Here is a 25,962-nt window from a genome sequence, read left to right on the forward strand (position 1 = left end):
TGGCTTATAGAGTTACATTGGCTTTGTTAAAAAAAGAAAAAAAGAAAAGGAAAATAAAAGACTACTGTGATCCGTTTTGGTCGGTCGCCCTTCGTAGTGCGTCTGACGGTTCTCCGTAGAAAAAAAAAGAAGTCTGTGTTACTGCCGTCGAAGCGTGACCTAGAGTTCTTCTATTTAAGTGTTCCTCTTGGCGGTCTCTGCTCATTTCCGTCGTCAGGTAGCAGTTGTATAGTTCCACTTCGCACAAGACCGACCCTTCATTAAAAAAAACAACCAAAAAAAAAACAACACATTTTCTTTTTTTTATCTTCCTATACCTCCTCAGCTCCAGGCCTTCACGTCGTGGAGACCCCCCTCTTCCCTGTCGTCCCCCCACCCCTGACGCCATCACTACTGGTCATGAACCCCCTCCTTCTCCACGCCCCCCGTCTGGTCCTCCTCCTCCACCTCCTCCACCTCCTGCTGCTCCTCCCGCTCCGTCCTCTCCCGCAGCGCCTTCAGCAGGACGCGCAGCAGGGTGCTGTCGTCGCCCAGGCGGCCCTCCGAGGCGTCCGCCAGCTCCTGCAGCCGCCGCACCGCCGTGCCCAGCTGCCGGCTCTTGTGGCGGTGCTGCTCCTTCAGCCGCTCCCGCTGGAGCTCCACGCCCCGCGCCTCCAGGATCAGCGGCTGGTTGTCCTGCCACAGCCGCGCCAGCTGCAGCGCCAGCCGCTTGCGGGCGAGGTGCAGCGCCCGCAGCTCGTCCTGGAGCAGGTGGAGCTCGGCCTGGAGGACGCTGGGGCCCGGGGCGGGGCCGGGGCCGGGTCCCGGGGCCCCCTCAGTGGTGGGGCTCTGCCCCGATAGGCCCCCCGGGCGGTGGGCGGGGCCCGTGTGCTTCAGGAGGAAGCGCAGGAGGTTGGGCAGGGTGATGAGCTCGTCGCTGGGGAACTTGACGCTCTGGTGTTTCCTGGACGAGTGGGATCGTCATTAAAAGGTGACATTTTATACCACCAGGTGTGAGTGTGATTAGCCCTTACAAGCCGTTTTGAAAATCGGCCTCTTCTGACATCACAAGTGGGCGTGTCCACCTAGATGTATGACGGATAGATGAGCAACGTTTGCTACAGTCCACTGGGTAGGCCGGTAGACTGATCCATCCAGCACACTTCTAGGTGGACACGCCCACTAGTGAGGTCAGAAGAGGCAGATTTTCAAAAACAGCTTGTAACGGCTAATCACACTCAGACCTGGTGGTAAAATATGGGACCTTTATAACCATACACGAAAAGATTAAACAGCAAGCCGCGTTCATAGTAGTAGTAGCTAGCTATCAAATGACATCAGTGCTGCTGATGTGTGTTGAGATATTGTGTCACCCCTGTCTAAAAATAGATCAACCTAAATCTTATATAGTGAGAGACATAGTCAACACTGCCTCTGCGTGTTTTGTAGGTTAAGTACTGAACATTTTCAAGTCGAAGCATTGACTTTCCTTCAAGCTAGAGGCTGCAGTATTATGCCCCCAGGTTTCTTACCTAACTAGTTAAACAAGTCTAACTCTTGGCTCTTTATGTGTGTGCGTCCGTGACCGTGCGTGTCTCTCACCTGTATCTGGGAAAAAGCAGGATGGCCGGAACATGGTCCACCATGAACTCCCAGGAGAGGTCATTGTGCGCGACGTTGACTCTGCGCAGAACACATGCGTTTGACACGCGTTTTAATCCGCAACGTTCCACAACTACGGCCTCTCCGACAGTGACACGTCCGAGCCGGCACGACCTACCTCGCGATGGTCATGGTGCCGTTTCCCTGGAATAACCGGGCCAGCTGGATGAGGACGTGGTTGAGAGCAGTGCAAAAACCACACCACTGGGTGTAATAAAACACCAGCACGTCCTTGAGGAACAACACAATACAAACATTTCCACACAGCCAATGGCGTCCATGAGATGGTACTGTACTGTGGGCCCGCGCTCCCGGTGTACCTTGTCGGCCTCCATGATGGAGGGGCCGAAGGAGGCGGTGGTGAGCTCCGCGATGAGGGGCCGCTTCTGGGGCTTCTCCTGGGATGGACGCCCGGACCCCGCTGTGGGGCCCGCCCCACCGGGCCCCGTCTCTCCCACCAGATGCCTCTGCAGGGGGCTGTAAGGAGCGCTGAAGTTCCTGATGAAGGCCTCTGGAAGACGGACGCAAGGACACACACACACACACACACACACACACACACACACACACAATGCTGACATTGACTTCAATACACAACGAGACTAAAGATAGCGAAACGCTGCCCTAGTCTCACCCAGGGCCTCGGCCAGGCTGTGCGCCGGGCTGTGGTCCAGGACGTAGTGGACCTCGTCCTTCAGGTCGATGATGGTGGCAAACGACCAGTCTCGGCCCCCCCCCTGCCCAAGGGCTGCCTCGGGCCGGGAGCCGCTGGTGTTGCCGTGCGCTCCCAGCCTCGCGGCCAGGGGCCAGGTCAAGGCTACGTCTAGCACGTAGAAGTTCAGCGTCTTGTTGGTGCGGCAGCGGAGCCCCGTGATGTTCCCCGCCTCGCCGAAGGATGGAGGGATGGAGGAGGAGGAGGAAGACGAGGAGGAGGGAGATGAAGGGGGAGGAGCGAAGTCCGCACCGTGATCCTCGTAACTTGCCTCGGTCGCCGGGAGGGGGGCGCCGTGAGGCTCCAGCTGCCTCCTCCGGCAGCAGGCGCTGTACAGGCTGAACGGGTCGTAGCCGCAGCGGAAGTTGCTACAGGTGGCGGGCGAGGTCCCCGCGGCCACGGCGGGAACGGCCGCGGCGACGACGTCCGAGCGGTGCAGGAGCAGCAGGGCTCCTCCCCCTCCCCGAGCCCTGGAGAGGCACGAGCAGGGCGTGGCGGCCGCGGCGCGGGCGCCGGGCCACGACGTGTTGAGGCACAGCTCGCACACGGTGGTGCTGCCGTCGGCTCGGCTGGACCCCGGCTGCACCACCGACTGGCAGCCCACCGAGGCCCCGTCGTCCGGCCGGTGCCGGCGCTCGCTTCGGTCGCAGCTGTGGTAGCGCAGAGCGACGTCCGCCACCTGGGGGAAACCACGGAGCCGCGGGAAGGCGGGGGTGTTAAAGCCTTAAAGTCTATTAGCGGTTGATTGTTAAATGTGCCGCAACGATTGGTGAATACTAGGCGAGGGTCGACCCGTTAGCGGAAACCACACGGTATTGAACAAGAAAGGAGGGGACGCGAGAAATACGTAACGGACATCCGATTTCATGTCCATATTGTCAGTGTTACCTGATCATGTGGGTGATTGCTATTGACTACGTATGTCCTTTTATTGACTATATGTCCTTTATTTGCACAGTGTCCTTGGGCAGCTCGAAAGGCGCTTTTAAAATAAAATGTATTATCATTATTTATCCCCACTCATCTGATACTGACCTGCTTCAGAGTGGGGTGGGCCTCGGAGCTGAGGGGATTGTGGGGCATGAAGAGCAGTAGAGCGGGCCCTTGGTTCAGCTCCTGCTGCAGGAGGGCGGACTTGGTGCCCGGGGGCTGCAGCCAGCGGAGGACCCTCTCCTGGTGCTGAAACACCCAGCTGCAAATGCCCTCGGACGTGAAGTTCTGCTCCCGACGGGGGAAGATCTGGGAGGAGAGACGTTCAGCTCGTCGACAAAGGGCATGACCGTGCTGGGCTTTCGATGCAGTACGGCCGCACAATACTATGATTCAAGTATTAAATAAGCATGCATTTATGTCTGGTATTTCTGTATTTTTTTCTGAAAAAAAAACACATCCATGTTGAGACAATGTTATTGTAACTTGAAGAGAGCCTCTTCAAAAATATTCCATTATTTATTTATTTTTTTACCAAGGAAGAGTTGAATCGCCGATGGAGGTAAACAGTCTGATCCTCTTGGATGGAGATGGCCTCCGCCACCTGTCTGTTGGTCACCACACCAAAACGTGTGCCACCGCGGAAATCTGCAACACACACACACACACACACACGCACGCACGCACACACACGCACACACACACACGTGCAAACACACATAGTAGAGTAAAAAAAAGGAGCTGTACCTCATCAATCAATGCTGACATTGAGTTTAATACACAGCAAGACTATGGATATTTAAATCACTGCTGAGGTCTTACCCAGGGACGAATTAAGGGAACATAAAAATAACCAGTAGAAACAGCTCTGTAAGGTCAAGTCCAAGAGCTTTTTACTGCAAAGTAACCAGTTCAAAGGGGTAGATTCGAGCTGGCCTTACCCCTCTTGAGGGCCTGCAGGGCAGAGGACAGGTAGGTGAGGTACCCTGGGGGTTGAGGAGAGGAGTTGAACTGGAAGAATCCAACTACCCCTGGCTAGAAGATCCAAGAGAGAAAGGCAGAGTATAGAAAAAGGTTAACACGCACGTTTTGAATATCTTGTGAGAGCCTGATGCAAAGAGGTAAGCAACCACCTCTGTGTAAAAAGGTGGCAGGTGTTTGTTTGAAGTATAGATTAAGAAAATGATGGTAGAATGAAAGCCTTTGGAGGAAAGAACTCTGTGGACTTCTATGTCTAGAGCTAGAGCTAGACTAAATGGACGTGACCCATCACTCAGCTGAACCCACAAGCCTGGGACCCACCTCGTGGTAGGAGAGAAATTCTTTCAGCGTGGCCCTTGAGGGTAGGTAGGTTAGCGGTGTGAGCACTCGGAGCACAAAGCTCTCCACATAGGCAGCAATAAAGGGCCCTCTGTAGTCGATAGGGCCAAATCTGGAACAGAAACATCACAAATGCAAATTAACAATGCATTTCCTCAGTTGAAAGAAAAGAGAAGTATGAATTGCATACATTTCCTGAATGCAACAATAAATGGCAATAACTTTGTTGTCTTCTGCTTTACCTTTTGTAGAACAGATGGATGACTGGGTACTGAAATAAACGATTCTGTTTCCGGCATTTTCCCTGGCTCCACCAGCAGTTGACAGCCACAAACTGCACCTGTGTGGTTGTTTGATCAAAAAGAGTGAGGTTAAAAACAAACAAAACTTACAGCACCTATATCAACATCAATTTTACTATTGTCTGTTATAGCTGGCTCTCCACTCTAGCTGGATAATATTATCCTCTATTCCCTTCCATGTCCATGCTCTACCTGTTTGGCCAACTTCTTGGCCACCGTCTGGACTTCGTGCCGGGCGGCCATGGAGTGTGCACACCAGGGTGCATAGAAGAAAATGAGAGACACCTCGGCCACACTCCTCAGTCGCTCCACCTGGTGAGGGATATTGTATTGTTAGAGAATAAACCACCATCTAGCAAGAGCATGGGTATCATCAAAGACATCAGGATCTCAACCTTTTCCGCTTCCTTTTCCGAGTCAAACACCCTAAACATTAGACAATCCTTTTTTGGGGCTTTGCATTACCGACTTCTGGTGTATGGTGGTATGCTTTTAAAGACTCTGTATAATCATTTTTAATGCAACATCACATCTTGTTCATGCTCTTTTAGCATCCTTGCCTGGTCCAACTGGCCCAAGTAGAGGTCCACCACCGGTGCTTCAGGGGAGAAGAACCGCACTGGCGGCCGAGCTGCAGCCACGACATTTTTAGCACGGCTAGAAAAACAGTAAAGAGTTTAGATAAATTGAAGGATTCATCCACCCAGTACTGATGTTTCTCTTTCCATTGCTTTCTAAATGTACAAGACGAGTCAGGTTCAAACAGTTGATGATGGAGGAACCTCAGCTTTAAAAAGAAAAAGGAGGGGTTTGTATTGTACTGAATATTCAGACATCAAACTCATATATGAATGTGTAAATTAACGATAGCTGCGCAAGTCTATAATGCTAACTGACAGCTGCCTCGCATAGCATAGACTGACTCATTAGTTATGCATGTGTGCATCCTGTATAGCAAAACACACTGCAAAGTAAATAATAACCAATATACTATTCAATAAAATCAATGGAAATACTAGAGGGTCGTTCATCATAGCGTAGTTGTTTATGAATAGCCTATTACTACAACAACTGAGTAACAAGTATACACAGGCAGCTGTTTTAACTAGCCATAAACAAGCTAAATAACAACGCCTAGTTACTAAGTTAATTAGCTAACCTAAGATATTGTTTTGTTGTACTGTTGTTACCTGCATGTGAACTTGACAGCCAGTATGACAAGGACACTGAGCAGGACAGCCCCACAGACAAGATCAGGTCTCCGGGCCATCAGAAACAGCACCTGCCGAAGAGACTGCCACAACCGGCGCAGCATTACAGGTTTTTGGCTCTGCCTCCCATTTATAGGCGCCAGGTGGTGCGGAACAAGTCCATTATTCTGAAGGGTTGGGGAGGGCCACTGAGAGACATATTATCCTGTTACCCTGGATTGGACATTGCTGCTGTTAATGGAATAGACTCCCGAACACGGATAGACCAACCTTTCTTACCCACGTATACTTATAACTTCCGCTCTGCCGGCGCAAGGGAGAGTCCCCTTTTGTAGGTACTAAATAAATCCGCAGAAATATAATTGAACTTGTTTTGAAACACGGTTATGACAAGGTGCTAAAAAAATGTTTCATTTAAAATCTATTGTTATGATGGTTTTCCAAATAATAATCATTCTAACGTATTAAGGAGAAACACTGTTTGGGCATTTGCGTTTAATGAAAGGATGCTACTGCTAGACTATCCCTATTTTGTAGCGACAACACGAACGCACCGTTGACACTAGGTGGAGACAGCCCTCATGTTTAACTTCGAAGAGGGAGATTTTAAAACGTATCATCGCCCCTAAATATAACACCATAAAAAGCACACCCACTGATCAATATTTATAAATCTTTTATTTTTTTCCAACATCCAATTACTCGCAATAGCATAATCACAGTTCAATGCTGAGTGTAAATCATGTAAAAAATATAATAACTCTAGTTGCTTGCCATAAAATATAAATGGAACATAATTTTGCAGGAAATTATTTTCAAAAAAATGTGCAATGCAATAACTACATACTTAAAATACTTTTTAAATTACACATATTTTACATTGATTAAAAAAAGTGCAGAATTTCACATAGAATGAAAAGATATGTGTAAAATGCACCTCAACATTCAAGAATGGCCACTAAATTGCCATTGTTTGCACCCCCTTTAAATAAACTACGATTTCAGGTTCACGTGAAGATGCAACAGAACCTTGCCCACATTTTACAGGTTTGTTTTCAGATACACTGATTAAACACCTGATCTAAATCGACGAAGGTTACCACCCAGAGCCAGACTTCAAGGATAAGGCTAGCCAAATTCAGCTTTTTTTTTCAATTTTAATGAAACCCCCTTTATAAAATAAAATTGCATAGGCAGTTGATATAATGTATATTATTTGATAATAGACACATACATTAAACAATGTTTGCATGGAACTTGATATTTACCTGTAGATCAAACAATCGCCATCAAACCTCTTTGTTTAAGACATTTGTTATTAAAAGTGAAAAGAAATAGGTTGAGGACAATGTGATGTGGACATCCATTTCCCAACCCCCCAGAAAACGGAACGCTGCAAAGTCCATAGCTTTAAGCAAACACCCCTTGTTGACCATAAGCATCCAACAAAGTGGGCAAAATTAATAACTGTCAACACAATAGTTTTGCTGCACATTGAGGCTGAGCATTATGTGCGTTATGCAAGTTGATCACAGTAGTAGAAAGTTCATGTCTTCCTCATAATGATACTGTTTCTCTGTAGTCAGTGCATCATTCAAGAAAGTATTTTTTGTTTTCTCCAACCAAATCAGTCTCACGCAAGGGTTCCAAAACATGACTGGCAAATCAAAAGCACGTCCTCTGCAGCAGCGGTATTAGTCCGGTTCTCATTGCTACGCCGTTTCTTATGTTACGGGAGGGGCGGCAGCGGCGTGGGGTGGACTGAAGCATGCGGTGGGCCTCACAGTGCATGGGTTTCCGGGTGGATCAGCTGCTGCACCACCAGGTCTATGTTAATGATGGGGTTGAAATAGAGAGCCCAGTAGAAGAGGCAGTTGCACACAAACTGCGGGATAAAAGGCCACATGAGAGCGAAGGCAAAGCCCTGCGATGAGATCTTCCAGAAGTGGCTCCACATCCTACTGGGGAGAGTCCTACAGGAGGAGAAAGGCATCGTTAAGAGTCGTTTAGGGCAGTTACATTGGTAGACTGAGAGAACGTAACAAAAGCGGTCGCCACTATCTCGCCTTTTCTTTTATCCTGCAGACGATTCTCATCCGATTTTTATCATCCCCAAGGGACTCACAGTGAATTCAGATACTTGGTATTAGGAGCGGGTATAGGCCGCTGGATGTTAGGGAATCAAACCAAGTACCTTTAGACTGGGCGGTGAAAACCCTAGCCAGTGCCCACACTAGCCTGGGCCCCCTTCCCAAGGCGTGTCTGTACCTGATCCGGGCTCCAGTACACAGCCTCCACAAGGCGCAGCCCTCCAGGACGGAGAGCAACATGGCGTTAACGATGATAAAGCGGGACGTCCAGTAGTGCACCGCCAACCAGTCCCAGGAGAACTCTGCAATCAGCTGGTACGGAAGCAGCACGTACTTCACCAGAAACTCTGACCATTGCCGCTGGTTGGGTGGTTGCTAGTAGAACACACACACACACACACACACAAAAAAGCACATAATGATTAAGTGGTTAAATGTGGATATAGGAAATATACCGTAATCAAATAACACATTTATTGCTGTTTAACCTTTGACATTGAAGTCATCCTCCAGGGTGAAATAGCAACATTTTACCAACACAATTTTGCGCCATCAAATGATTTGCCCAGATAGCGACTAAATAAGATAAAACTTCTAGATGCATGATTCATCTTGTTTATGATATAAACGGGCTAAAGAAGAAGACTAATACACCTAGACACGATAGGGGTTTGAAGTTGGCGGTACCTGCGTGTCGATGAGGCGGCCGCTGTCCTCTGACTGGACACCGTCTGTGATGGCAGGGCAGCAGGTGTGCAGGAAAGGCAAAAATGTTTCTGTGTAGTCGAAGAGGTACACGTAGAAGAGCGTGAGGCGAGGGGAGCTCTTGAGGGCGTAGAGCAGGAACAGAGACTTCCCTGCGTTGACCGCCTGCCGGGGAAAGACAAAATCATGGTCATTAGGTCAAAGGGCTGTTCTCCTGCCGAGGATCAGAGTTAAACATCTGTGGCATGATGGTGGATAGCTGGAGTTGCCAAAAGAAGGCCAAAATAATTTCTGTATGTGCCACAGAAGCACCAGAACCTCCCTCATTCCCCATCCCCAAAGGATTCTGATTAAAATGTAATTGATTGATTGAATTGAAGATGTTTTTCATTATCACTTGTTCATTTTAGTGCCTCGAAGCTTCAATGATTGTAATGATGGTATGTGACCATAAACCTCTTCTAAACCTTAGTATGAATAACAAATAAATTATTATTTTGCTAAAACATTTTTTTTTTTTAAAAAAGGCATTAATGCTTTTAGAAATTAGATTAGTCCATTTAAGTGAAATCTAAATCACATTTATTTTACTTATGGTCTTGATACCCTTGCAATTGGCCTGTGTGCCTTCGAGGCCAAGTGGTCCTAAATTAAGAAATTCCAGGCCTGGTTTGGAGAAATCACATTTATAAAAAAAACTTTGAAAAATTCTCCCCAAAACATCCAGGTTTAATGTTCAACTGCCAAAATAAGCAACTAGTAGAATAATAAGCACATCTAAACACGTTTGAGGAATGATACCAGCTAGCTTGAGAACAAAGATAGCCTCATATTTGTGTATGCATGTATTTTCTGTCAGGTTTTTTAAAGGCAGGTTCTGATCACCGATCTGTTTATTGTGTGATAGGCCAATTCAATACAGATTACTTTATAGATAGTGCATAGTGAAATACTTATTTAAAAACATCATTAAAAAACACTAGAGTTTAGCTTGGACTAATTAAGGGTGAGACAACAAGGTTTTCTGACCGTTTCCGTGAAGGAGCATGAAATACATTTAAAGGAGACATATAATGGTGTTTTCCCAACAAGTAAACATAGTATTTGAGTTCTAGAAAACATGTTTTTGAAGATGTTTGCTGGAAATAGCTTTAGGAAAAAGAATCTTGCCTACCGCTATTCCCCTCTGTTTCAGTCCCCTCAGAATGCTGTTTCTGGTGTCTGTAGCTTTAATGCAAATGAGCTGATGTCCATTGACCAATGAGCTGTCAGACTGAACCACAGCATGGAGGAGAAGGGATTGTTGCCGTTTGCGGACTCCTGGAGCTCTATATCTATATAATATAATATAATATAATATAATATAATATAATATAATATAATAATAATATTATATATGGGTATTTATATAATATTATATCTAATATCCAGGCCAATAGCTATGTGCACCTCGGATGATATTATGAATCATAAAGACTGCGTCTGACGTCTCTGGCACTTCCACAACAAGTAAAGACTCGTCGTGGGAAATATCGCGGCCATGGTTGAGAAGAATTGGGGGAAAGGAACTTTGGCCTTGACTCTCTGAAGTCAGTGAACCGCGACATGGAGGAGAAAGGGATTGTACTCCGGGAGCCGAGCTGCCGGACTGCCGCCAAGCTCCCCGCGCCAGAGCTGCCGGACTGCCACCGAGACCTACCCCTGCCGGACCTGCCAGCTTCGGCAGCAGTTCAGCTCCAGGAGGACACCCGCCAGAGCAGCCGGAAAGATTCGGCCGCAGTTCAGCTCTCGGAGTACACCACTGGAGTTGCCGGACTGCCGCCGAAGCTTTGGCGGTGGCGGGATGGCTTCGACGGCGGCCAGAATGCCGCCGAAGCTTCGAGTCCGGCGGGGGTAGCTCGGTGGCAGTCCGGCAGCTCAGCTCCGGGAGTACAATCCCTTTCTCCTCCATGTCTCCTCCTCTGGACTGCCCCCGAAGCTTCAGCGGCAGTCCGGCAGAAAAAGGATTGCACTCCCGGAGCTTAGCTGCAGGGCTGCCGCCGAGTTCCCCCCGCCGGAGCTGCTCGTCCGCTGGTCCACAAAATCTTAGCTATGCTCTGATTGGAGGGGAGTAGGGAAGTGGGAGGTAATATTCAACTGTGCCCCCTTCCTACGTAGGAGGGGGCGCCGAAACTGACTCACTCGTTTGCTAACTGCAGGCGGGGTACTTTCAGAAATGCATATCACGATCAAAAAATCATGTACAGACTTTTTTCAAAGTTTGTATGCGTGTAGGAGCACCAGAGACCCAAAACAACACCCCAAATCCTAGGAAAAGTGTTGTTTTCATAATTTGTCCCCTTTAACATCACTAAATAAGAAGAAGGAATCAGTGGGATTACTATTTATTGGAATGAGTCAGTCCAACACTCAATCATGCACTAAGCAAAGGAGCTATAAAAGGGATAATATTAGACCGCTGACACCGATTTAATCCAACATATATTCAAATGTAACAGTATCAACTGGGATACGCTCTGCGAGTATCCATAGACGCAGGCAGAGAAAAGGACAGCTACCGGGAAGAAGTTGTTGTTACTAACATTTGCCTAACAAATAAGGACTCAAACAGTTTATAGTCTTTAGTGAAGTGATTTGACTGCGTGTGTCTGGATTTTGTTATGAAGATGGTGCGATCGGCAACGTTCGCGTGAGAGCTACATGGGAGATGCTGTTATGTGGCGCAAGCCTATTATCCAGATATACAATCACATTGCGCACTGGCTATCACTTTATAGGCTGCAGGTCTTGTGTGTTATGATTTCACACAAGTCACACAATTAAAAATAGATCAGTTCTGATCAGTGGATGAAGATACAGTGAAGCTAGTCAAGTATGAAGTCAGACTACCTTGTACTCCCAGAGGTTCTGGGGTGGTTTGACACCCAGGATCTTCAGTCTGTCCAGTTCAGTCAGTATGGCACGTCGATGGACCTGGTTCTCTACGCTGTAGGGCGGTCTGGATAACTCTTCATCCCCCAGCATCAATAGTAACCTGAGGAAAGACAAACAGTACACCCTTAGCACTCTTCAACCAATCGGTTACATCAAGAGTGACATACCGGTGTACATGACTCATTTTAATCAATGACACAACCATGCGGGTTCCATTTGGCCGTCTGTACCGAACCAAAACAAACATCGCGGATTTGTAGAAACCGTCTGCCTTTGCCAATACCTTCCATTGACCTTCTCCTGCTGGATGGGTCCCCTGTAGAGCTGTGCCCAGGGCCCCATGTTGTCCAGCCAGGACAGTACCTCCTCGGGGGTCCAGCGGGAAACAGGCTTACTGATCAGTACGTCATGCTGGTCCTCCTCCCCACTGCTGCTCCAGTGGTACACCAGCAGCATCACCTGGCCAAACACAAGCAGGCCAGGGAAGGACTCAATGTCAGGGAAGTCGGCCAGTAAGTTGGGTTCAGCCGTTTTCATTCCAAGCCTCAGGATGGCGGGCAGGGACACCAAAGGAGGCAGGAATCCGTTGGCCATTTTACATTCACTGAAGTCTTTGCTTAGTTTGACTTTGACATATTTGTGTAAGTCCAAAGCACACAACCTTGTCATGAGGGAACACAGGACGCTGAATTAATTTCAATGCGTTTCAGTTGCTCCTTTAAAGCCATATCGTTCTACAAATATGAGGCGGAATTCGAGCTCATGACTTAACAGAAAAAATGCAAAGATAATTGTTGTTGTCGTTACTGAAATTATCTGGGGGCCAAATAATACTGCTGCCAACCGCTGCTGATAGCTCATGTAACTAGCAGCTGGGTAAGAGTTTGGAGAAAACATTTGCTCTGAATTCGACTTGGCACCAGTGGTAGTGATGCAACTGGACACATTTGTAATGTTGCCAAATATCTTAAAGCTGAAATTTATAAAAATAAAAATGTATATCTATTTAATTGCAGTTGAAGGATGAGCATTCACAAACAGTTTAATTTGGGGCTAGTGTTGCAGAATAGTTTTGCAGGTGAAGACTCATTTTGCTAAAAACATAACTTTGAAAATAATTATCTAAAAGGAAGGATAGTGTTCCAGAAGGTCCAAATGAACCATTTGGGGGCTGTACCTTGGACTGGGAGACCTGTGAGGGAGGGGTGCTGATGAATAAGAGCAAGCAAGCCAACTGGAGTTTTCCTGTTTTTTTTCAGGAGTTCGGACCAGCTTTGTGTGCATTCATTTGGTAAATAGATTTGATCATTTGATCAGAAAATGAATCCAAGATGCTCACTCTCTTTGGCATGTGTTTAACAGCATGTGTAGAGTATTGTTTTAGCGCTGTTATCATTAATAAATATGTTTATTATATGTACTAGCGTCAAGCCAGAATAAATAATGAATTCTACTTCGGGTCTGAGAGTTAAAGACCCGAAGTGCGGCAGTTCGGCATCTCAGCTCCCGGAGTACAATCCCTTTCTCCTCCATGTCACGGTTCATGGACTTCAGAGAGTCAAAGCAAAAGTTCCTTTCCCCCAATTCTTCTCAACCATGGCCGAGATATCCCCCACTACAAGTCTTTACTTGTGGTGAATGTGCCAGAGACGTCAAGACACATTCTTTATGATTCATAATATCATCCGAGGCGCACATAGCTCTTGGCAGTGATATTAGATATATTATATAAATACCCATATATAATATTATTATTATTATTATTATTATTATTATTATTATTATTATATTATATAGATATAGAGCTCCAGGAGTCCGCAAACGGCAACAATCCCTTCTCCTCCATGCTGTGGTTCAGTCTGACAGCTCATTGGTCAATGGGCAGCAGCTCATTTGCATTAAAGCTACAGACACCAGAAACAGAGCATTCTGAGGGGACTGAAACAGAGGGGAATAGCGGTAGGCAAGATTCTTTTTCCTAAAAGCTACTTCCAGCAAACAGCTTCAAAAACATGTTTTCTGGAACTCAAATAATATGTTTACTTGTTGTGAGAACGCCATAATATGTCTCCTTTAATGTTTAGATGCAACTGTTCAAGAGATGGGATTGGGTCGATATTTTTTGCTCTGTCATCACCATTGATATTTAGACAATGTGTTTAGGATAAAATTGTTTACTAGAGCACAAATTTGTTTACAACAGCAAAGGCTAGATCTTCTTCATAGATCTAACCTCTTAATTTTGCTCTCAAAGTGCACCAGATTGATGCACTTAACCTGGGGACCCTACCACACCACCCCCCCTCCCCCAAAGGGGTCCGAGGTCCACCCATCAGTCTCACAAAATCAGTATATCATGTGATTAATTCTTATACTCATACAGATATATAACATGCATTTTGGTTGGCTACCTTGTGCTCATAGTTGTGTTTTTTCTTGGACATTCAAATGAAATGTCATTTCATGACATTGGGAAACAGTGCGGTAATCTGTTTGCATGCTGCGCAAACTGTTCTTCACACACACATGCAAATAAATAACTGCCACGAAGCTAGGCATACAGAGACGTTGCTCCCTACTGCCTCATGGACTAACCAAGCTGTCCAAATGGCATGCAGTGTCAGAAATATAAAAAAATAAACTGTCGGAAATATATAAACAAAACTAAACCAACAAATGCTGCACCAATCTATGCCGACATCATTTAGATATTGCAGTTCTCTGATTTAAAGCAAGCAGACTGATGGATAATTTATCCATAACTGAATCCTGAGCAACGTTTTTATATGAATTCATGGTAAGAAAGTAATATTTCATAAAAAAAAAAAGGTCAAGGGTCAATGTGTACCAACTTACAGCCACGCATGTGAGTGCAGTCAGTACTCCAGAAAAGAAGAAGCCTGCTCCTCTATGCTGAGGCGTTTTGGGCCTCCCCTGTGCATCACCATACCTAAAAAGAAATACAATATTTCCACATTATCCAAAGATACCATTGCTAAATTTGGTGTCTCAATGCACGTGATAGTGAAGAATTAGTTGTAAGACACGCTTGAGGGAAAAGCATTTGGTTTAAAGCAGCATGATTATGTGAAGGTGCCATGCATCTTCCAAGAATCAATGTTAAAGGGATTCGGTAATATTAACAGAACAAAAAGCAAAGGGGGAGTGATCGTTATTGTAATAACAAATCAAACCTTTGGAATGCCAGCAAACTCCGAGATATTTTGGGATTTTCCTGGATCTCTGCTCTCCTCTTCTCCACTGCTGTACAGAACAACTTATCAACTGCATCCCTAAGAAGACAAAAAAGCTTGTTCAGCAGTTATATTCGGTAGTAAAACAATACATAAGAAACAGAAATTAAGCGGTGAATTAGGTGCATTTTCCCCTTTATGAATGGGACACAGATCAACATTTTGGGAAAGTCCAACGAAGGGTCATGCACACAAGAGTCAGAGCATTGAACGTCAGATGCTGACAAATAAGTGTTAGCTGTTACCTAGAGGATTCCTGTCTGACCGTCCAGAAAAGGGCGTGGAGCCAAATTAAAGGGGAACCGTCATGTTGGGTTATGTTCAAATATAAGTTGAAAGTCCTGCTTCATACACATGTTAACAAAATAAATCACTGCCTGCAACATCAACTGTGTCCAGGAAAAAGTTTGACCTTTGACCTAATATTTTCAAATCAAACCAATGGAGAATACGAAGTCAACGGTCAATTTTCTCGGCAAATATCCCCCAGAAATGTTTTGGATATTGCAGAACGTGATTCATACATGTGTATGAAACACTGATCTCCTCTAGCAGAAATTAGCTGAGCTTGATGGTTTCGATTTCAGTGTACATTTCTTGGTTAACATGAAGTCGATGAACTGGATGAATGTACCTTAGCAGTATGTTTACTTTTGGAAAGCCCTGCCACTTCTCGCGACACTCCGGACACTCGTTCTTGTGTGAAGACTCCCACCACAGAGCAAGACAATGGCGGCAGAAGTTGTGGCCACAGTTCAAGGTGGTGGGGTTCACCAAGATGTCATAACAACAGTGACATGAGAATTCACTTTCTGAGATCGAGCTTCTGGTGGTGCTCGACTCAAAAGGATGAGATGAGTCCGGAGGGCCAGCCCTTAACTCTCCAAGGTTGTAATCATCTGTCTCCATCTGTAGATAGTTTTGCATTTCCACTCTGGAGAAACAAAGACAAGGAATAAAATATGAAACATTGGACCAAAGAACAGCCATATTGAATGAATTACAGATACTGTAGGAGTTAAGTGATTATTTGGAAGCTTATCTTAAACCGTGCTGAGTAATTGTTGACATTAACAAATGATAGCTTCGGATGACCCTTCTTTTTCTAAAAAAGCTTAAATTAGCCAACTGGCTTCCTGGCGCAGCCAGGACAACTTGGAGCTGAGTAATAATCTCACAGGACCTCAGGTGGGCGGAGAACATCCCCCTCCAACATCAAGAAGGAGCAGAAGATGTTCTTCCTTTGCCAGCTGAACAACTTCAACCTGCCACAGAAAAGGATTATCCAGTTCTACAGGCCATCATAAAGTCCATCCTCAACCCTCAACGCCTCTATCCCTGTATGGTTCACGGCCAAGGACCACGGCAGATAACAGCGGATACATCGGTCAGCCGAGACCCATGTATCGGCTGCAACCTCACGTCTCTTCTGGACCCGTCCCACTACAGGACCAGGAAGAGAGCGGGATGGATCATCGTTGATCGTTCCCATCCTGGTCTCCTCCTCTTTCAGAACTTCCATTTGGCAAAAGGGTTCAGTCGATAAAGACCAAAAGCTTACTTGAGTCATGCTACCTGAACAGATTCACAAACAAGCCACCTGCCTCTAACTTACTCTTGGACTTCCACTCTCCCCCACCCCACCATGACACACACACACACACACACACACACACCGAAATAAATATCGTTACTATATATTGTTTTAAGTTTTCTTTAATATTTTGATGGTGTCGATTTCATCTCTGTCTTACATGCACCAACCTCACCAAGTTACTCTCCTTGTTTGCGCAAATATACAAAATAATATAATTCTGATGTGTTGCGTATGATAAATACATATATCGTACAACACAACATAGCTCTGATACAATATTAAGTGTTTTGAGTCTCCTGTTTACATGCTTTGGTATCCCATTGTAAAGAGTACTCAATAAGATACACTATACCAGCAGTAACGTTAGGCTCCTAGCCCCCTTTGAAACGTGATGTGTCACGCCACTTGATTTTATAACGTCCATAACCCCTGACCTGTCACGACCAAACATGGCAGCCTTTGGACCTGATCCAAGTTTAAATTCACCAAAATCACATACTAATGTCTAGCTGTTGAAACCGTGAACTGTGGCAGCTAACGTCACATTCCCTCAACGTTGTCCACCTGAATCCCATATTATCTCACAGGCCCTGCTAAGCAATCATGTAAAATAACGTTATTATCCAACGAAACTGTTTGTGACATATAAGTTTGATCCACCACATATTATAAAAAAACATTGAATAAAGATTTTTAAATGGCCCAAAAGCTTACCAGCTACTATCAACAATGTCAAGTTAGCGTAAAACAAATCTGCTCATTCGTATTCAGGGACGGATTTGATCGTGGTTTCCCTCGTCAAAAGTACATTACCTCAGAAGTAGTCTCTGTGAAGGGCCAAACGGTATAAACACATTTGGCTAATTCTCTATTACTCCTATTTGGGAGAGATTCTAGCTAGTTGCCGCAATAAAAAGAGAATATTTCCGTCTGACAGTCGCCATGGCTGAGTGATAGGGGAAGCACGACGTAAACTCAGTACGTCACATGGTGTTTGGACTCACCGCGCCTGCGCCAACTTTCCGGTTACTTCTGTGCAGAGCTATTTAGAGAGGATAAATGGCTCTGCTTCTATCCATACCCGATCTGTACCTCCTGCTGGACTCAGACTGCACACGCGTGATAGCCATTGAGGGCAAATGTACAGTACGGATCAGGCAGGGGGTACAGCTCGGGTAGGGACAACAACTTAGTCCAGCTGTATGCTTGGCTGCTCATCCATGATAATACCATTCATAATATATTTTCCAGTACACCAATGTTAACTATGCATAAATAAATGAATATCGCGCAAAAACATTTTTTTTATGGAAGTGGAAATAACATGAAGAGCAAACTTCAATAGAAAACAACGATACATATAGCCTATACATCCATGGAGACTACCATGGGTTAAATAAATAAGTTAAGTAGTAGTAAAGAATACAAGCAACCACACAAGGACATTGGTTACTCACAATATTTAATTCCATACATAAATAGCAAGTCATAGCCAACTCCTATAGAATGTTTGCAAAAAGAAAAGTACATCTTACAGTATAATTGAGGGACAAAATAAAATGCTATTTCCATATTTTTTCTTTCTTTGTCAAAGTATTCTTACTTTGGAAACACAACTCTATAATTGTGTTTCTATGAACAATGTTTGCAAGAATATTTTATCCTACTACGATTCAAACTGACGGCACACCGCATTTGCAGTTTCAGGCACATTATTACCAAATTTTGCATTTGAGAAATGTATATTCTCTCAGAAACTAGTAACCCGCTATCTGGAACAGTAGGTGGCATCAGATCACAACGCCCAGCCTTTGCAAGGAGGTAAAGAACGTGTAGGCAAGCATGCCTGTCCGTTATCACAAAGTAGCATTTTTATTTATTTATATATACCAGATTTATTTCAGATGACAAAGTTCAACAAAACTACACTGTGGTCCAACCACAATCTGAAATGATTATAGTGTAAAGCTACAGCGAAATGGCACAGCAAACATGAATCGCAGTTCGCATTAAAATATGTCCATGCTCATCATGCCAAAAAAATCAAGATTTTCACAAAATAATTAATATTTAATGATCATAGATGCTGGCATTAGAAATGCAACTATTAATGCAAGGTTTTAATTACCTTGGAAGGGTAACTGTTTGTCAAGGATATGTTGCAGCACTGAACGAAAAGTACAATACACACGTTTCAATCTACATCCTGTAATGAAAACACCTTAAAATATTTAGCTCGTTTTAGGTGTGTTTGCTGTTTTTGTTGACCTATTACCCAACGTGTTCTGCTGATGTTGAAATAACAGATTCGATTTATGCTTTGTATATTTGGCAGGGGAATGCATATTGCTCTTAACAAGATCATTATCTCAAGTAAAGTCTACAGGCAAATACTTACTGTGTAATACATGTGCAATGTATACTGTTGCATTCATATACCTTCATATAACTTCGTGCAGAACGCACAGGAGAGATATTCGCCACAGCATGTGGCGAAACAGCAGGGAAACGCCAAGGCTTTTATTTAGAAGGTGATCCGGAAGTTGTTATGCTAACGTAAGCTAGAGCTATGTTGCTTACCATTCAACGCTTTGCAGATAACATGTTGGATAGCTCTAAAAGCACCAATATATGGTGTAACCATAACAAATAAAAATGAAACGACACGAGGATATTTCGAATTATTTATGAGTGAACGCATGTCAGTCGGGTACTTTCCGTCCAAGGAATATCAATGTTGAGGTTGGTCAAAGCTCTATTGTCTTGTTAGCTAGTTTTAGCGTTTGTTTTTATATGTCAGCTTCATTGAACAGCATCCTAAGTTGTTTTGATGTTGTCAATTCTATTGCCCGTCCCTTTTTTACAGAAGTGCTAATGATGAGTGTACTGACGACGCAAAATACGAACACATAAACCTAATTTTCTTCATAAGAATGTGGACAGTAACTGCTGGTCCAAATTATGAATGAGACATTTAGGTTATAATCATAGAACTACTACTACGACTACTACTAATAAGGTTACAGGGAGTGATGGCTAAGGGCAATTAAGCATGATTGTACTAATTTAAATGGTGATTTAATTGTCGATGACAAATGATTTGTCAGGGTCTAGAGACATGAGAGATTAAGATCAGGCTATAAATGTTTACTTAAACTGCTCTATCTAACAATCCAAGCAACACTATTGCAGATGTCAGATGGAGGTATCTGACTCTTTTTCGCTCCTTGCTACTCGTCATCTCGCCTCTAACAGTTGCCTTCGATACAATTCATATGTTGGGTATAATAATACAACTTAAACACATATCACTCCTGCAGGATCAGTCATTCCGTGCTGAAATATTCCTAGATACAAGTTGTCATCCTGACAAATGATTGTTTCCGGGGAATGGGGATTTGTTTACATTCGTGCGGCGCATCATAATATTTTTATGAAGCTCATCCGTCCTTGAGTTCATTACATGTATATGTTGTTTATTTGCAGTGTATACAACACAACATTGTGCGGTCATTAACGTTATTATCGAATATCTGTCGTATTTAATTATTGTTGAGTAACATGAAAGAACATTTGCAGATACACACCAAAGGGATACACATTGTTGACATTGTCTGAGATTGTCAAACATTGTTAAACACTTGTACGCAATTGATAGACATTGTTGGCATTGTCAAACACTGTATAAGATTGACATTCTCATAATAAGCTTTATAGCATGCATATGACCTATATAGCAGCAGGGATCTTTGCTGTTTTGTCTTCTTCAGTAATCTAATACTATGGAGGTTTGTTGACCTTTTCAACTTCCATGAGAGTATCATGGGTAAAATTCAGGTAAAACTTTGTGTTACATACCAATTATTATTATTATATTTGTCAGATTCAATTGCATTATCATCTTATTGCAATTTAATTATTTACCACATGTAGGCCTAGCGTGTGAGAATAAGGCCTAATTATGGGAGATTAATTATTTGTTCCATACAGAACATTAATGTGCACATAATAGTTTGTTTAGCACTGAATCAACAGCTTATATTATACATTTAAACTCACCACATGATCTTGCAAAGCTTCTTTTCTGTACATCACATTGTAACACAGTAATGCTTGAGTTTCACTGACTGACTGTTATTTATTCACCCCTGGCTGTGCTATACAGGTGATTCACCATTTAAACGATGGGCTCAGAGAACCCCGAGGATTTGAGCCCTGTCCTGTTGCTGGTTGAAGATCAGCAAGAAATCGGAGGACTGATTAACTCAGACGGGGAAGAGGTGGATTTTTCACAGCTAAGTAAGTGGAAAGCATCTGCTTTAATGCTAAACTAGTGGGCACAGGTATATATAACATCAGAAGTTGCAGTTTTGATCTATAGAATCAGAGTCAAATCATTCTTAAGAGAAAACACATGCTAATGCTAAACAAACCTCATCCCATTTACCTTGGCTACTATCCATCAATTGATAATATATAATAATAATAATATAACATATTAATGTCATATTCCCTCCAACATAAAGGGCTATTCCAATATAAACATAAGGCTGATTAACTGGCTATTGGTTAGCAGGAGACAGTATGGGCCCACATTTCAATGGCAGCCCATTTAATTCTCTGCACATCCTTAATACAGGCGAGCGGGTCAGCAGCAGCTTCGTAGACGAGGAGTCAAGTGCATTCGATCCATGCGAAAATGGGAAGTTCCCGGCCACCACACACACCTGCTCAGTGTGTGGGAAAGACTTCCCCTACGCCTCCAAGCTCCAGCGCCACCTACGGACCCACTCGGGGGAGCGGCCTTTCCCCTGCAACGTGTGCGAGAAGAGGTTCCCCGAGAAGGGCCTGCTGATGATCCACGAGCGGGTTCACACGGGGGAGAAGCCCTTCCCCTGCCCCTTCTGCGAGAAGCGCTTCGCCAGCCAGGGGGAGCTGCGGCTGCACAAGCGCACCCACACCGGGGAGCGGCCGTACCACTGCACCATCTGCCTCAAGAGCTTCTCCCGCCACTGGCACCTGAAGACGCACCTGGACGCCATGCACTCGGAGGTGGTGGCCGGCTTCACCAGGAAGAAGTTCCCGTGCGCAGAGTGCGAGAAGAGCTGCAACTCGGCGGCGGAGCTGCGCGACCACCGGCGGACACACACCGGGGAGCGTCCCTACCAGTGCTCCTTTTGCGACAAGCGCTTCGCCCTGTCGGGCACGCTGGTGCGGCACGAGCGGCTCCACACGGGCATCACGCCGTACCGCTGCTCGGACTGCGGCAAGACGTTCGCCCAGCAGTGGACCCTGACCACGCACATGCGCACCCACACGGGGGAGAAGCCGTACAGCTGCACCCAGTGCGACAAGTCGTTCATCGCACCGGGCGAGCTGAGGAGGCACACCAGGATACACACCGGGGAGAAGCCCTACGCCTGCGGCCACTGTGGGAGGCACTTCTCCTTAGCGGGAACTCTTAGGAACCACAAGCGCTCGTGCACTCAGGCCAAAAGCACGCCCAGCCCCAGTGTCTCCTTGGATGCTGCTATCACCGCGGTAACCGATCACCCAGAGCTGGGGAGCTCCAGCTCTCCAGAGGTAATGCAATATTCACGTGTGATTACTTTCTATTTTATCAGGGACATTTATTTTTACGCAATACTTTGAGAAAGTGCTATGAACATCCAGGCCAATGCAGGGCGATGCAATAACCATCTCTTACGACCCACCAATATTTCAATAGGCTTTGCACAGCCAGGGTACGGCAAGCGAAGACCCCTCTTCTGAGGATCCTCACTCAGACTTTGGGTCTCGGTGTGAGGTTGAAGTAATTGAGGACCGGCTGGAAGACGTCGCCTCCAGCCCACTAGTGAATGTGATAGTGAAAGAAGAGGAGCAAGAGGAACCCCTATGTGGTATTTATTAAATATTTTACTATTGATCGTCTTATCCAAAGCAACTTGTGTGTGTCTTTTTGTATTTCTTATTTTTTTGTATTTTGACGCTTTATTAGTATTAGTATTTAAGGAGCGAGTAGATGTCGGCATCTCGCTCAAGGACATTGGGGTTTGAACCCAGAACCTTTAAGCTGGAGGTCAATCACCCTCATTACCCTAGACCCTATCCTGTTCCCGTTATTGTTATTATCATTATTAACTGTTGACTACCATAAGAGTTGACCAATCTGGACCACTGTGGTTGCCTTGGCTAATGTTGATGTGTTTCTCTGTGTTTTCCTCAGTAGAGGGCCTTGACCCTGATGGCTCTAGCTGTGAAGAATGTCCGCTCCCGGAGCTCAGCCCAGAAATCCGAATCACAGTTAAGGATGAACAGGAGGAACAGGAGGAACAGGAGGAACAGGAGGAACAGGAGGAAGAGGCCAATAGTAAGCTTTTAAAACATCACACCATGAGTCAGTATGAGTATCATAAGTATCATAAATCATCATGATATTCACGAGTGTGAATGTTTTTTTTTATATTAAAAAGAAGCACAACATCACCCACCCACCCAGTACAGGGTCACGCATGGGCACAAGCATGCAGGTGCGCTCGTAGACAGTGGCGGGAAAACAGTTGAATCCACTGATAATTTGTCTTCTGGAATCTGAAGTTTGAAAAAGATGAAGACACCATCGTGTGTACTGCTGAGCCATGTTTGAATTGGTCAACAATGTTTGTTGTAACGTTGGACTCGATGCAGTGCAGACGCGGTAACACACCGAAGAGACAGCTGCTCTCCCATGCACCACCTAAGTGAACCAGAAAACTTGAAGCAGAGAAACAAGGATATGCACTTTTATATTTCTGACTGCTTATACATTAACCTTTCATCAAAACCATATTAAGAATTGGGAATTTGCCTTTCTCTGTCACTGCAGATTTTAGTTTAAAGGCTGCATTCATTTTCCTTTGCTGGCTGAGATTTGGACGAAATAGGACGAAGAGAACGACAGCACAGTTTAGCTTGTGAACTTTGAACATAACCAAACAAATGCATTGTCATTCTCTGTTGAGCAAAGAACTGTAGCACTCAAGATAAGCTGTTTTTTTTATGGTTGTTCTACCATTCCTCTATTCCATTAAAGACCACCTTAGTATGTCTGTATTTCAACTTGGTTAACAGCAGGTTTCACAGAGGGTTATGGAACCCATCCATGTTCTACAGGTCTGCCAAATGTTTGTCACGTAAATGTAATATGTTTTTGATATTTTCTGTTGACTGTGGCTGTGTTGCTTCCAGCATATACAGCATTGAACGGATCACATAGCCTAGGTGATGGCATTCAACAGGGACAGAGTCCACACGCACATCAAAGAATAGCTTATAAATGATAACGATGTCTTAAACCTGGACCCATTTCTGTGTCCCCGTAGACTCCACAGAAGAGGACTCCGGTCACGTGGTCTTCGTTGAGGAGAGCGGTCCCACGTCACCCATACAGTGCCCATTCAAAACCAAAACCACCTACTGCTGCGGGCTGTGCGGCCGGGACTGCCACAAGCTCTCGGCCCTGCAGATACACATGCGGATTCATTCGGGGGAGAAACCGTACCAGTGCTCTCTCTGCGGGAAGCAGTTCACGCAGAAAGGTCAGCTCAAGGGTCACCAAAAAGTCCACACGGGAGAAAGGCCCTTTTCGTGCCCGGACTGCGGCAAGAGCTTTGCACACTCGGGGGCCATGAACAGACACCGGCTGACGCACACCGGGGAGAAGCCCTACCGCTGTTCCCTATGCGAGCGGAGCTTTAACCAGTCGGGCCGCTTGAGGGAACATGAGAAAATTCACTTTGGGGAGAAGTTTGACTGTCCCGAGTGCGACAAGAGTTTCACCAGGGCGTCGAGTCTCAAGAACCACTTCCGGCTGCACACCGGGGAGCGGCCGTACCGCTGCGACCTGTGCGGGAAGGGCTTCAGTCGATCCCAGAGCCTCAGACTTCATAGACGCAAACACGGACAGCCTCACACCGAGGAGGAGGCGGCGTCCAGCGGGAAGAACGAAGACGATTCCTCCCAGAGTGACACCGCCTCTCCGCTAGACATGAGTATAACAGAACACCATTACTGAAATGAATGCAGAGACATTTATATAAACAATAGAACTAAGGTGATTCCTGTTTGAAAGGTCATACAGTTTCCAAGATTTTAGGCATTGGACCTTCATAATCCATAATTGATGCAATCTGCCTCACAGTGTTTTAAACATGGGACTGTGAACATTACATGGCAAAGTTATAGTTTGCCTGTGTGTCTAATCTGTGCCTGTTCTGTACCTGTATATGTTCTGTTGATCAACTGAATCACTTCCTTTATGTTATGCCCTGTGTTGATCCAAATTTGCTTTTTTAACTTTATTCTCATTGAATCAGTTATGTAAATGTCACATTGTCGGGCAGGCCATGAGAGTGGAAGTGGTTAATCAGGTGAAATAATATTAATTATGATGATTATTAAACAATTCCCTATCAAGGTATTTGTCACATAAACACACCTATCATCGGCATAACAGTGGTAATCTGAAGGAACAGCATTTCAAGTCGAGTCACCAAGTCTCATGAAATACATCTATGTTGTAAGGCAGACAGCTGTGCATTAATTATGTATTGTGGACAAAGTAATGGAAAGGGAGATTATTAACGAATCAGCCTCTGTGAAAAGCTGAGTATAACACCATAAAACACTGGTATGCCTGAAGAATCGTAGGATTTCCGTATGAGATGTTCATAATTATCCACTGACCAATGTGAATTTCTATCTATATTTCTGAATATGGGATATAAACAGAAGGATATTAATAGAAAATATAAAAAATAAGGATCCCAGAGATATCCCAGATAATGCATTTCAATGCAAATGCAGTCTGTTATTCTGTGATACAATTTCCCCAAAACTCGTTTATTTCAGGCTGCAGAATTATGTAAATGCAGGGTCAATAATGTAACGTCCTGAAAATGAAAATGTACTACTATACTTATCTACTACTCTTACTACTGGTATGTCATTTAAGCATACAGCCTCACAACAATTGGACCAGTCTAAGCAAGCAAATGGCAATGCACACCATTTCCCTAAAACCTTTGAAACTGAAATACTACAAATAAGAGTAAAGGTACTGTTATAACTTGTTTATCTATTTATTGGTTAGTTGTATTGTAACATGACTCATTAAAAGATTATTTGTGGTTGAACAAATTACTTTGTATTATTTTTCAACAGACAGATTATTTTCAAATCAAGCTGAATTCAAAATCGAGTGAGTATTGAAGATTTATTATTTGCTG

At 44.7% G+C, this 25,962-nt stretch overlaps 3 protein-coding genes across 3 annotated transcripts; 1 reads left to right on the top strand and 2 right to left on the bottom strand.

Annotated features, from left to right (window-relative positions):
* Positions 1 to 390: 390 nt before the first annotated feature.
* Positions 391 to 6,368, bottom strand: txndc11 (thioredoxin domain containing 11; the record flags this gene model as incomplete). The annotated part of the gene is made up of 13 exons (XM_079729341.1): positions 6,096 to 6,368; positions 5,466 to 5,562; positions 5,098 to 5,217; positions 4,846 to 4,943; positions 4,586 to 4,715; positions 4,225 to 4,318; positions 3,819 to 3,931; positions 3,389 to 3,592; positions 2,276 to 3,032; positions 1,962 to 2,152; positions 1,760 to 1,872; positions 1,582 to 1,662; positions 391 to 943 (listed from the first exon to the last, which is right to left on the bottom strand). The coding sequence occupies exons 1-13, from the start codon at positions 6,218 to 6,220 to the stop codon at positions 391 to 393; spliced, it is 2,676 nt and encodes an 891-aa protein (XP_079585467.1). The 5' UTR covers positions 6,221 to 6,368.
* A 407-nt stretch (positions 6,369 to 6,775) lies between these two features.
* Positions 6,776 to 17,647, bottom strand: LOC307071740 (bifunctional apoptosis regulator-like). The gene is made up of 9 exons (XM_079730812.1): positions 17,510 to 17,647; positions 15,734 to 16,033; positions 15,040 to 15,138; positions 14,702 to 14,795; positions 12,129 to 12,304; positions 11,801 to 11,945; positions 8,894 to 9,076; positions 8,385 to 8,581; positions 6,776 to 8,089 (listed from the first exon to the last, which is right to left on the bottom strand). Exons 2-9 carry the CDS (start codon positions 16,024 to 16,026, stop codon positions 7,897 to 7,899), a joined length of 1,380 nt encoding a protein of 459 aa, XP_079586938.1. The 5' UTR covers positions 16,027 to 16,033; positions 17,510 to 17,647; the 3' UTR covers positions 6,776 to 7,896.
* A 1,640-nt stretch (positions 17,648 to 19,287) lies between these two features.
* Positions 19,288 to 25,759, top strand: LOC307071499 (uncharacterized protein). The gene is made up of 6 exons (XM_079730493.1): positions 19,288 to 19,438; positions 20,862 to 20,995; positions 21,336 to 22,279; positions 22,425 to 22,596; positions 22,923 to 23,066; positions 24,058 to 25,759. The coding sequence occupies exons 2-6, from the start codon at positions 20,881 to 20,883 to the stop codon at positions 24,747 to 24,749; spliced, it is 2,067 nt and encodes a 688-aa protein (XP_079586619.1). The 5' UTR covers positions 19,288 to 19,438; positions 20,862 to 20,880; the 3' UTR covers positions 24,750 to 25,759.
* Positions 25,760 to 25,962: the final 203 nt, after the last annotated feature.

This window comes from Pollachius pollachius, assembly GCF_949987615.1.
Source record: "Pollachius pollachius genome assembly, chromosome: 2".
NCBI classification, from domain to species: domain Eukaryota; kingdom Metazoa; phylum Chordata; class Actinopteri; order Gadiformes; family Gadidae; genus Pollachius; species Pollachius pollachius.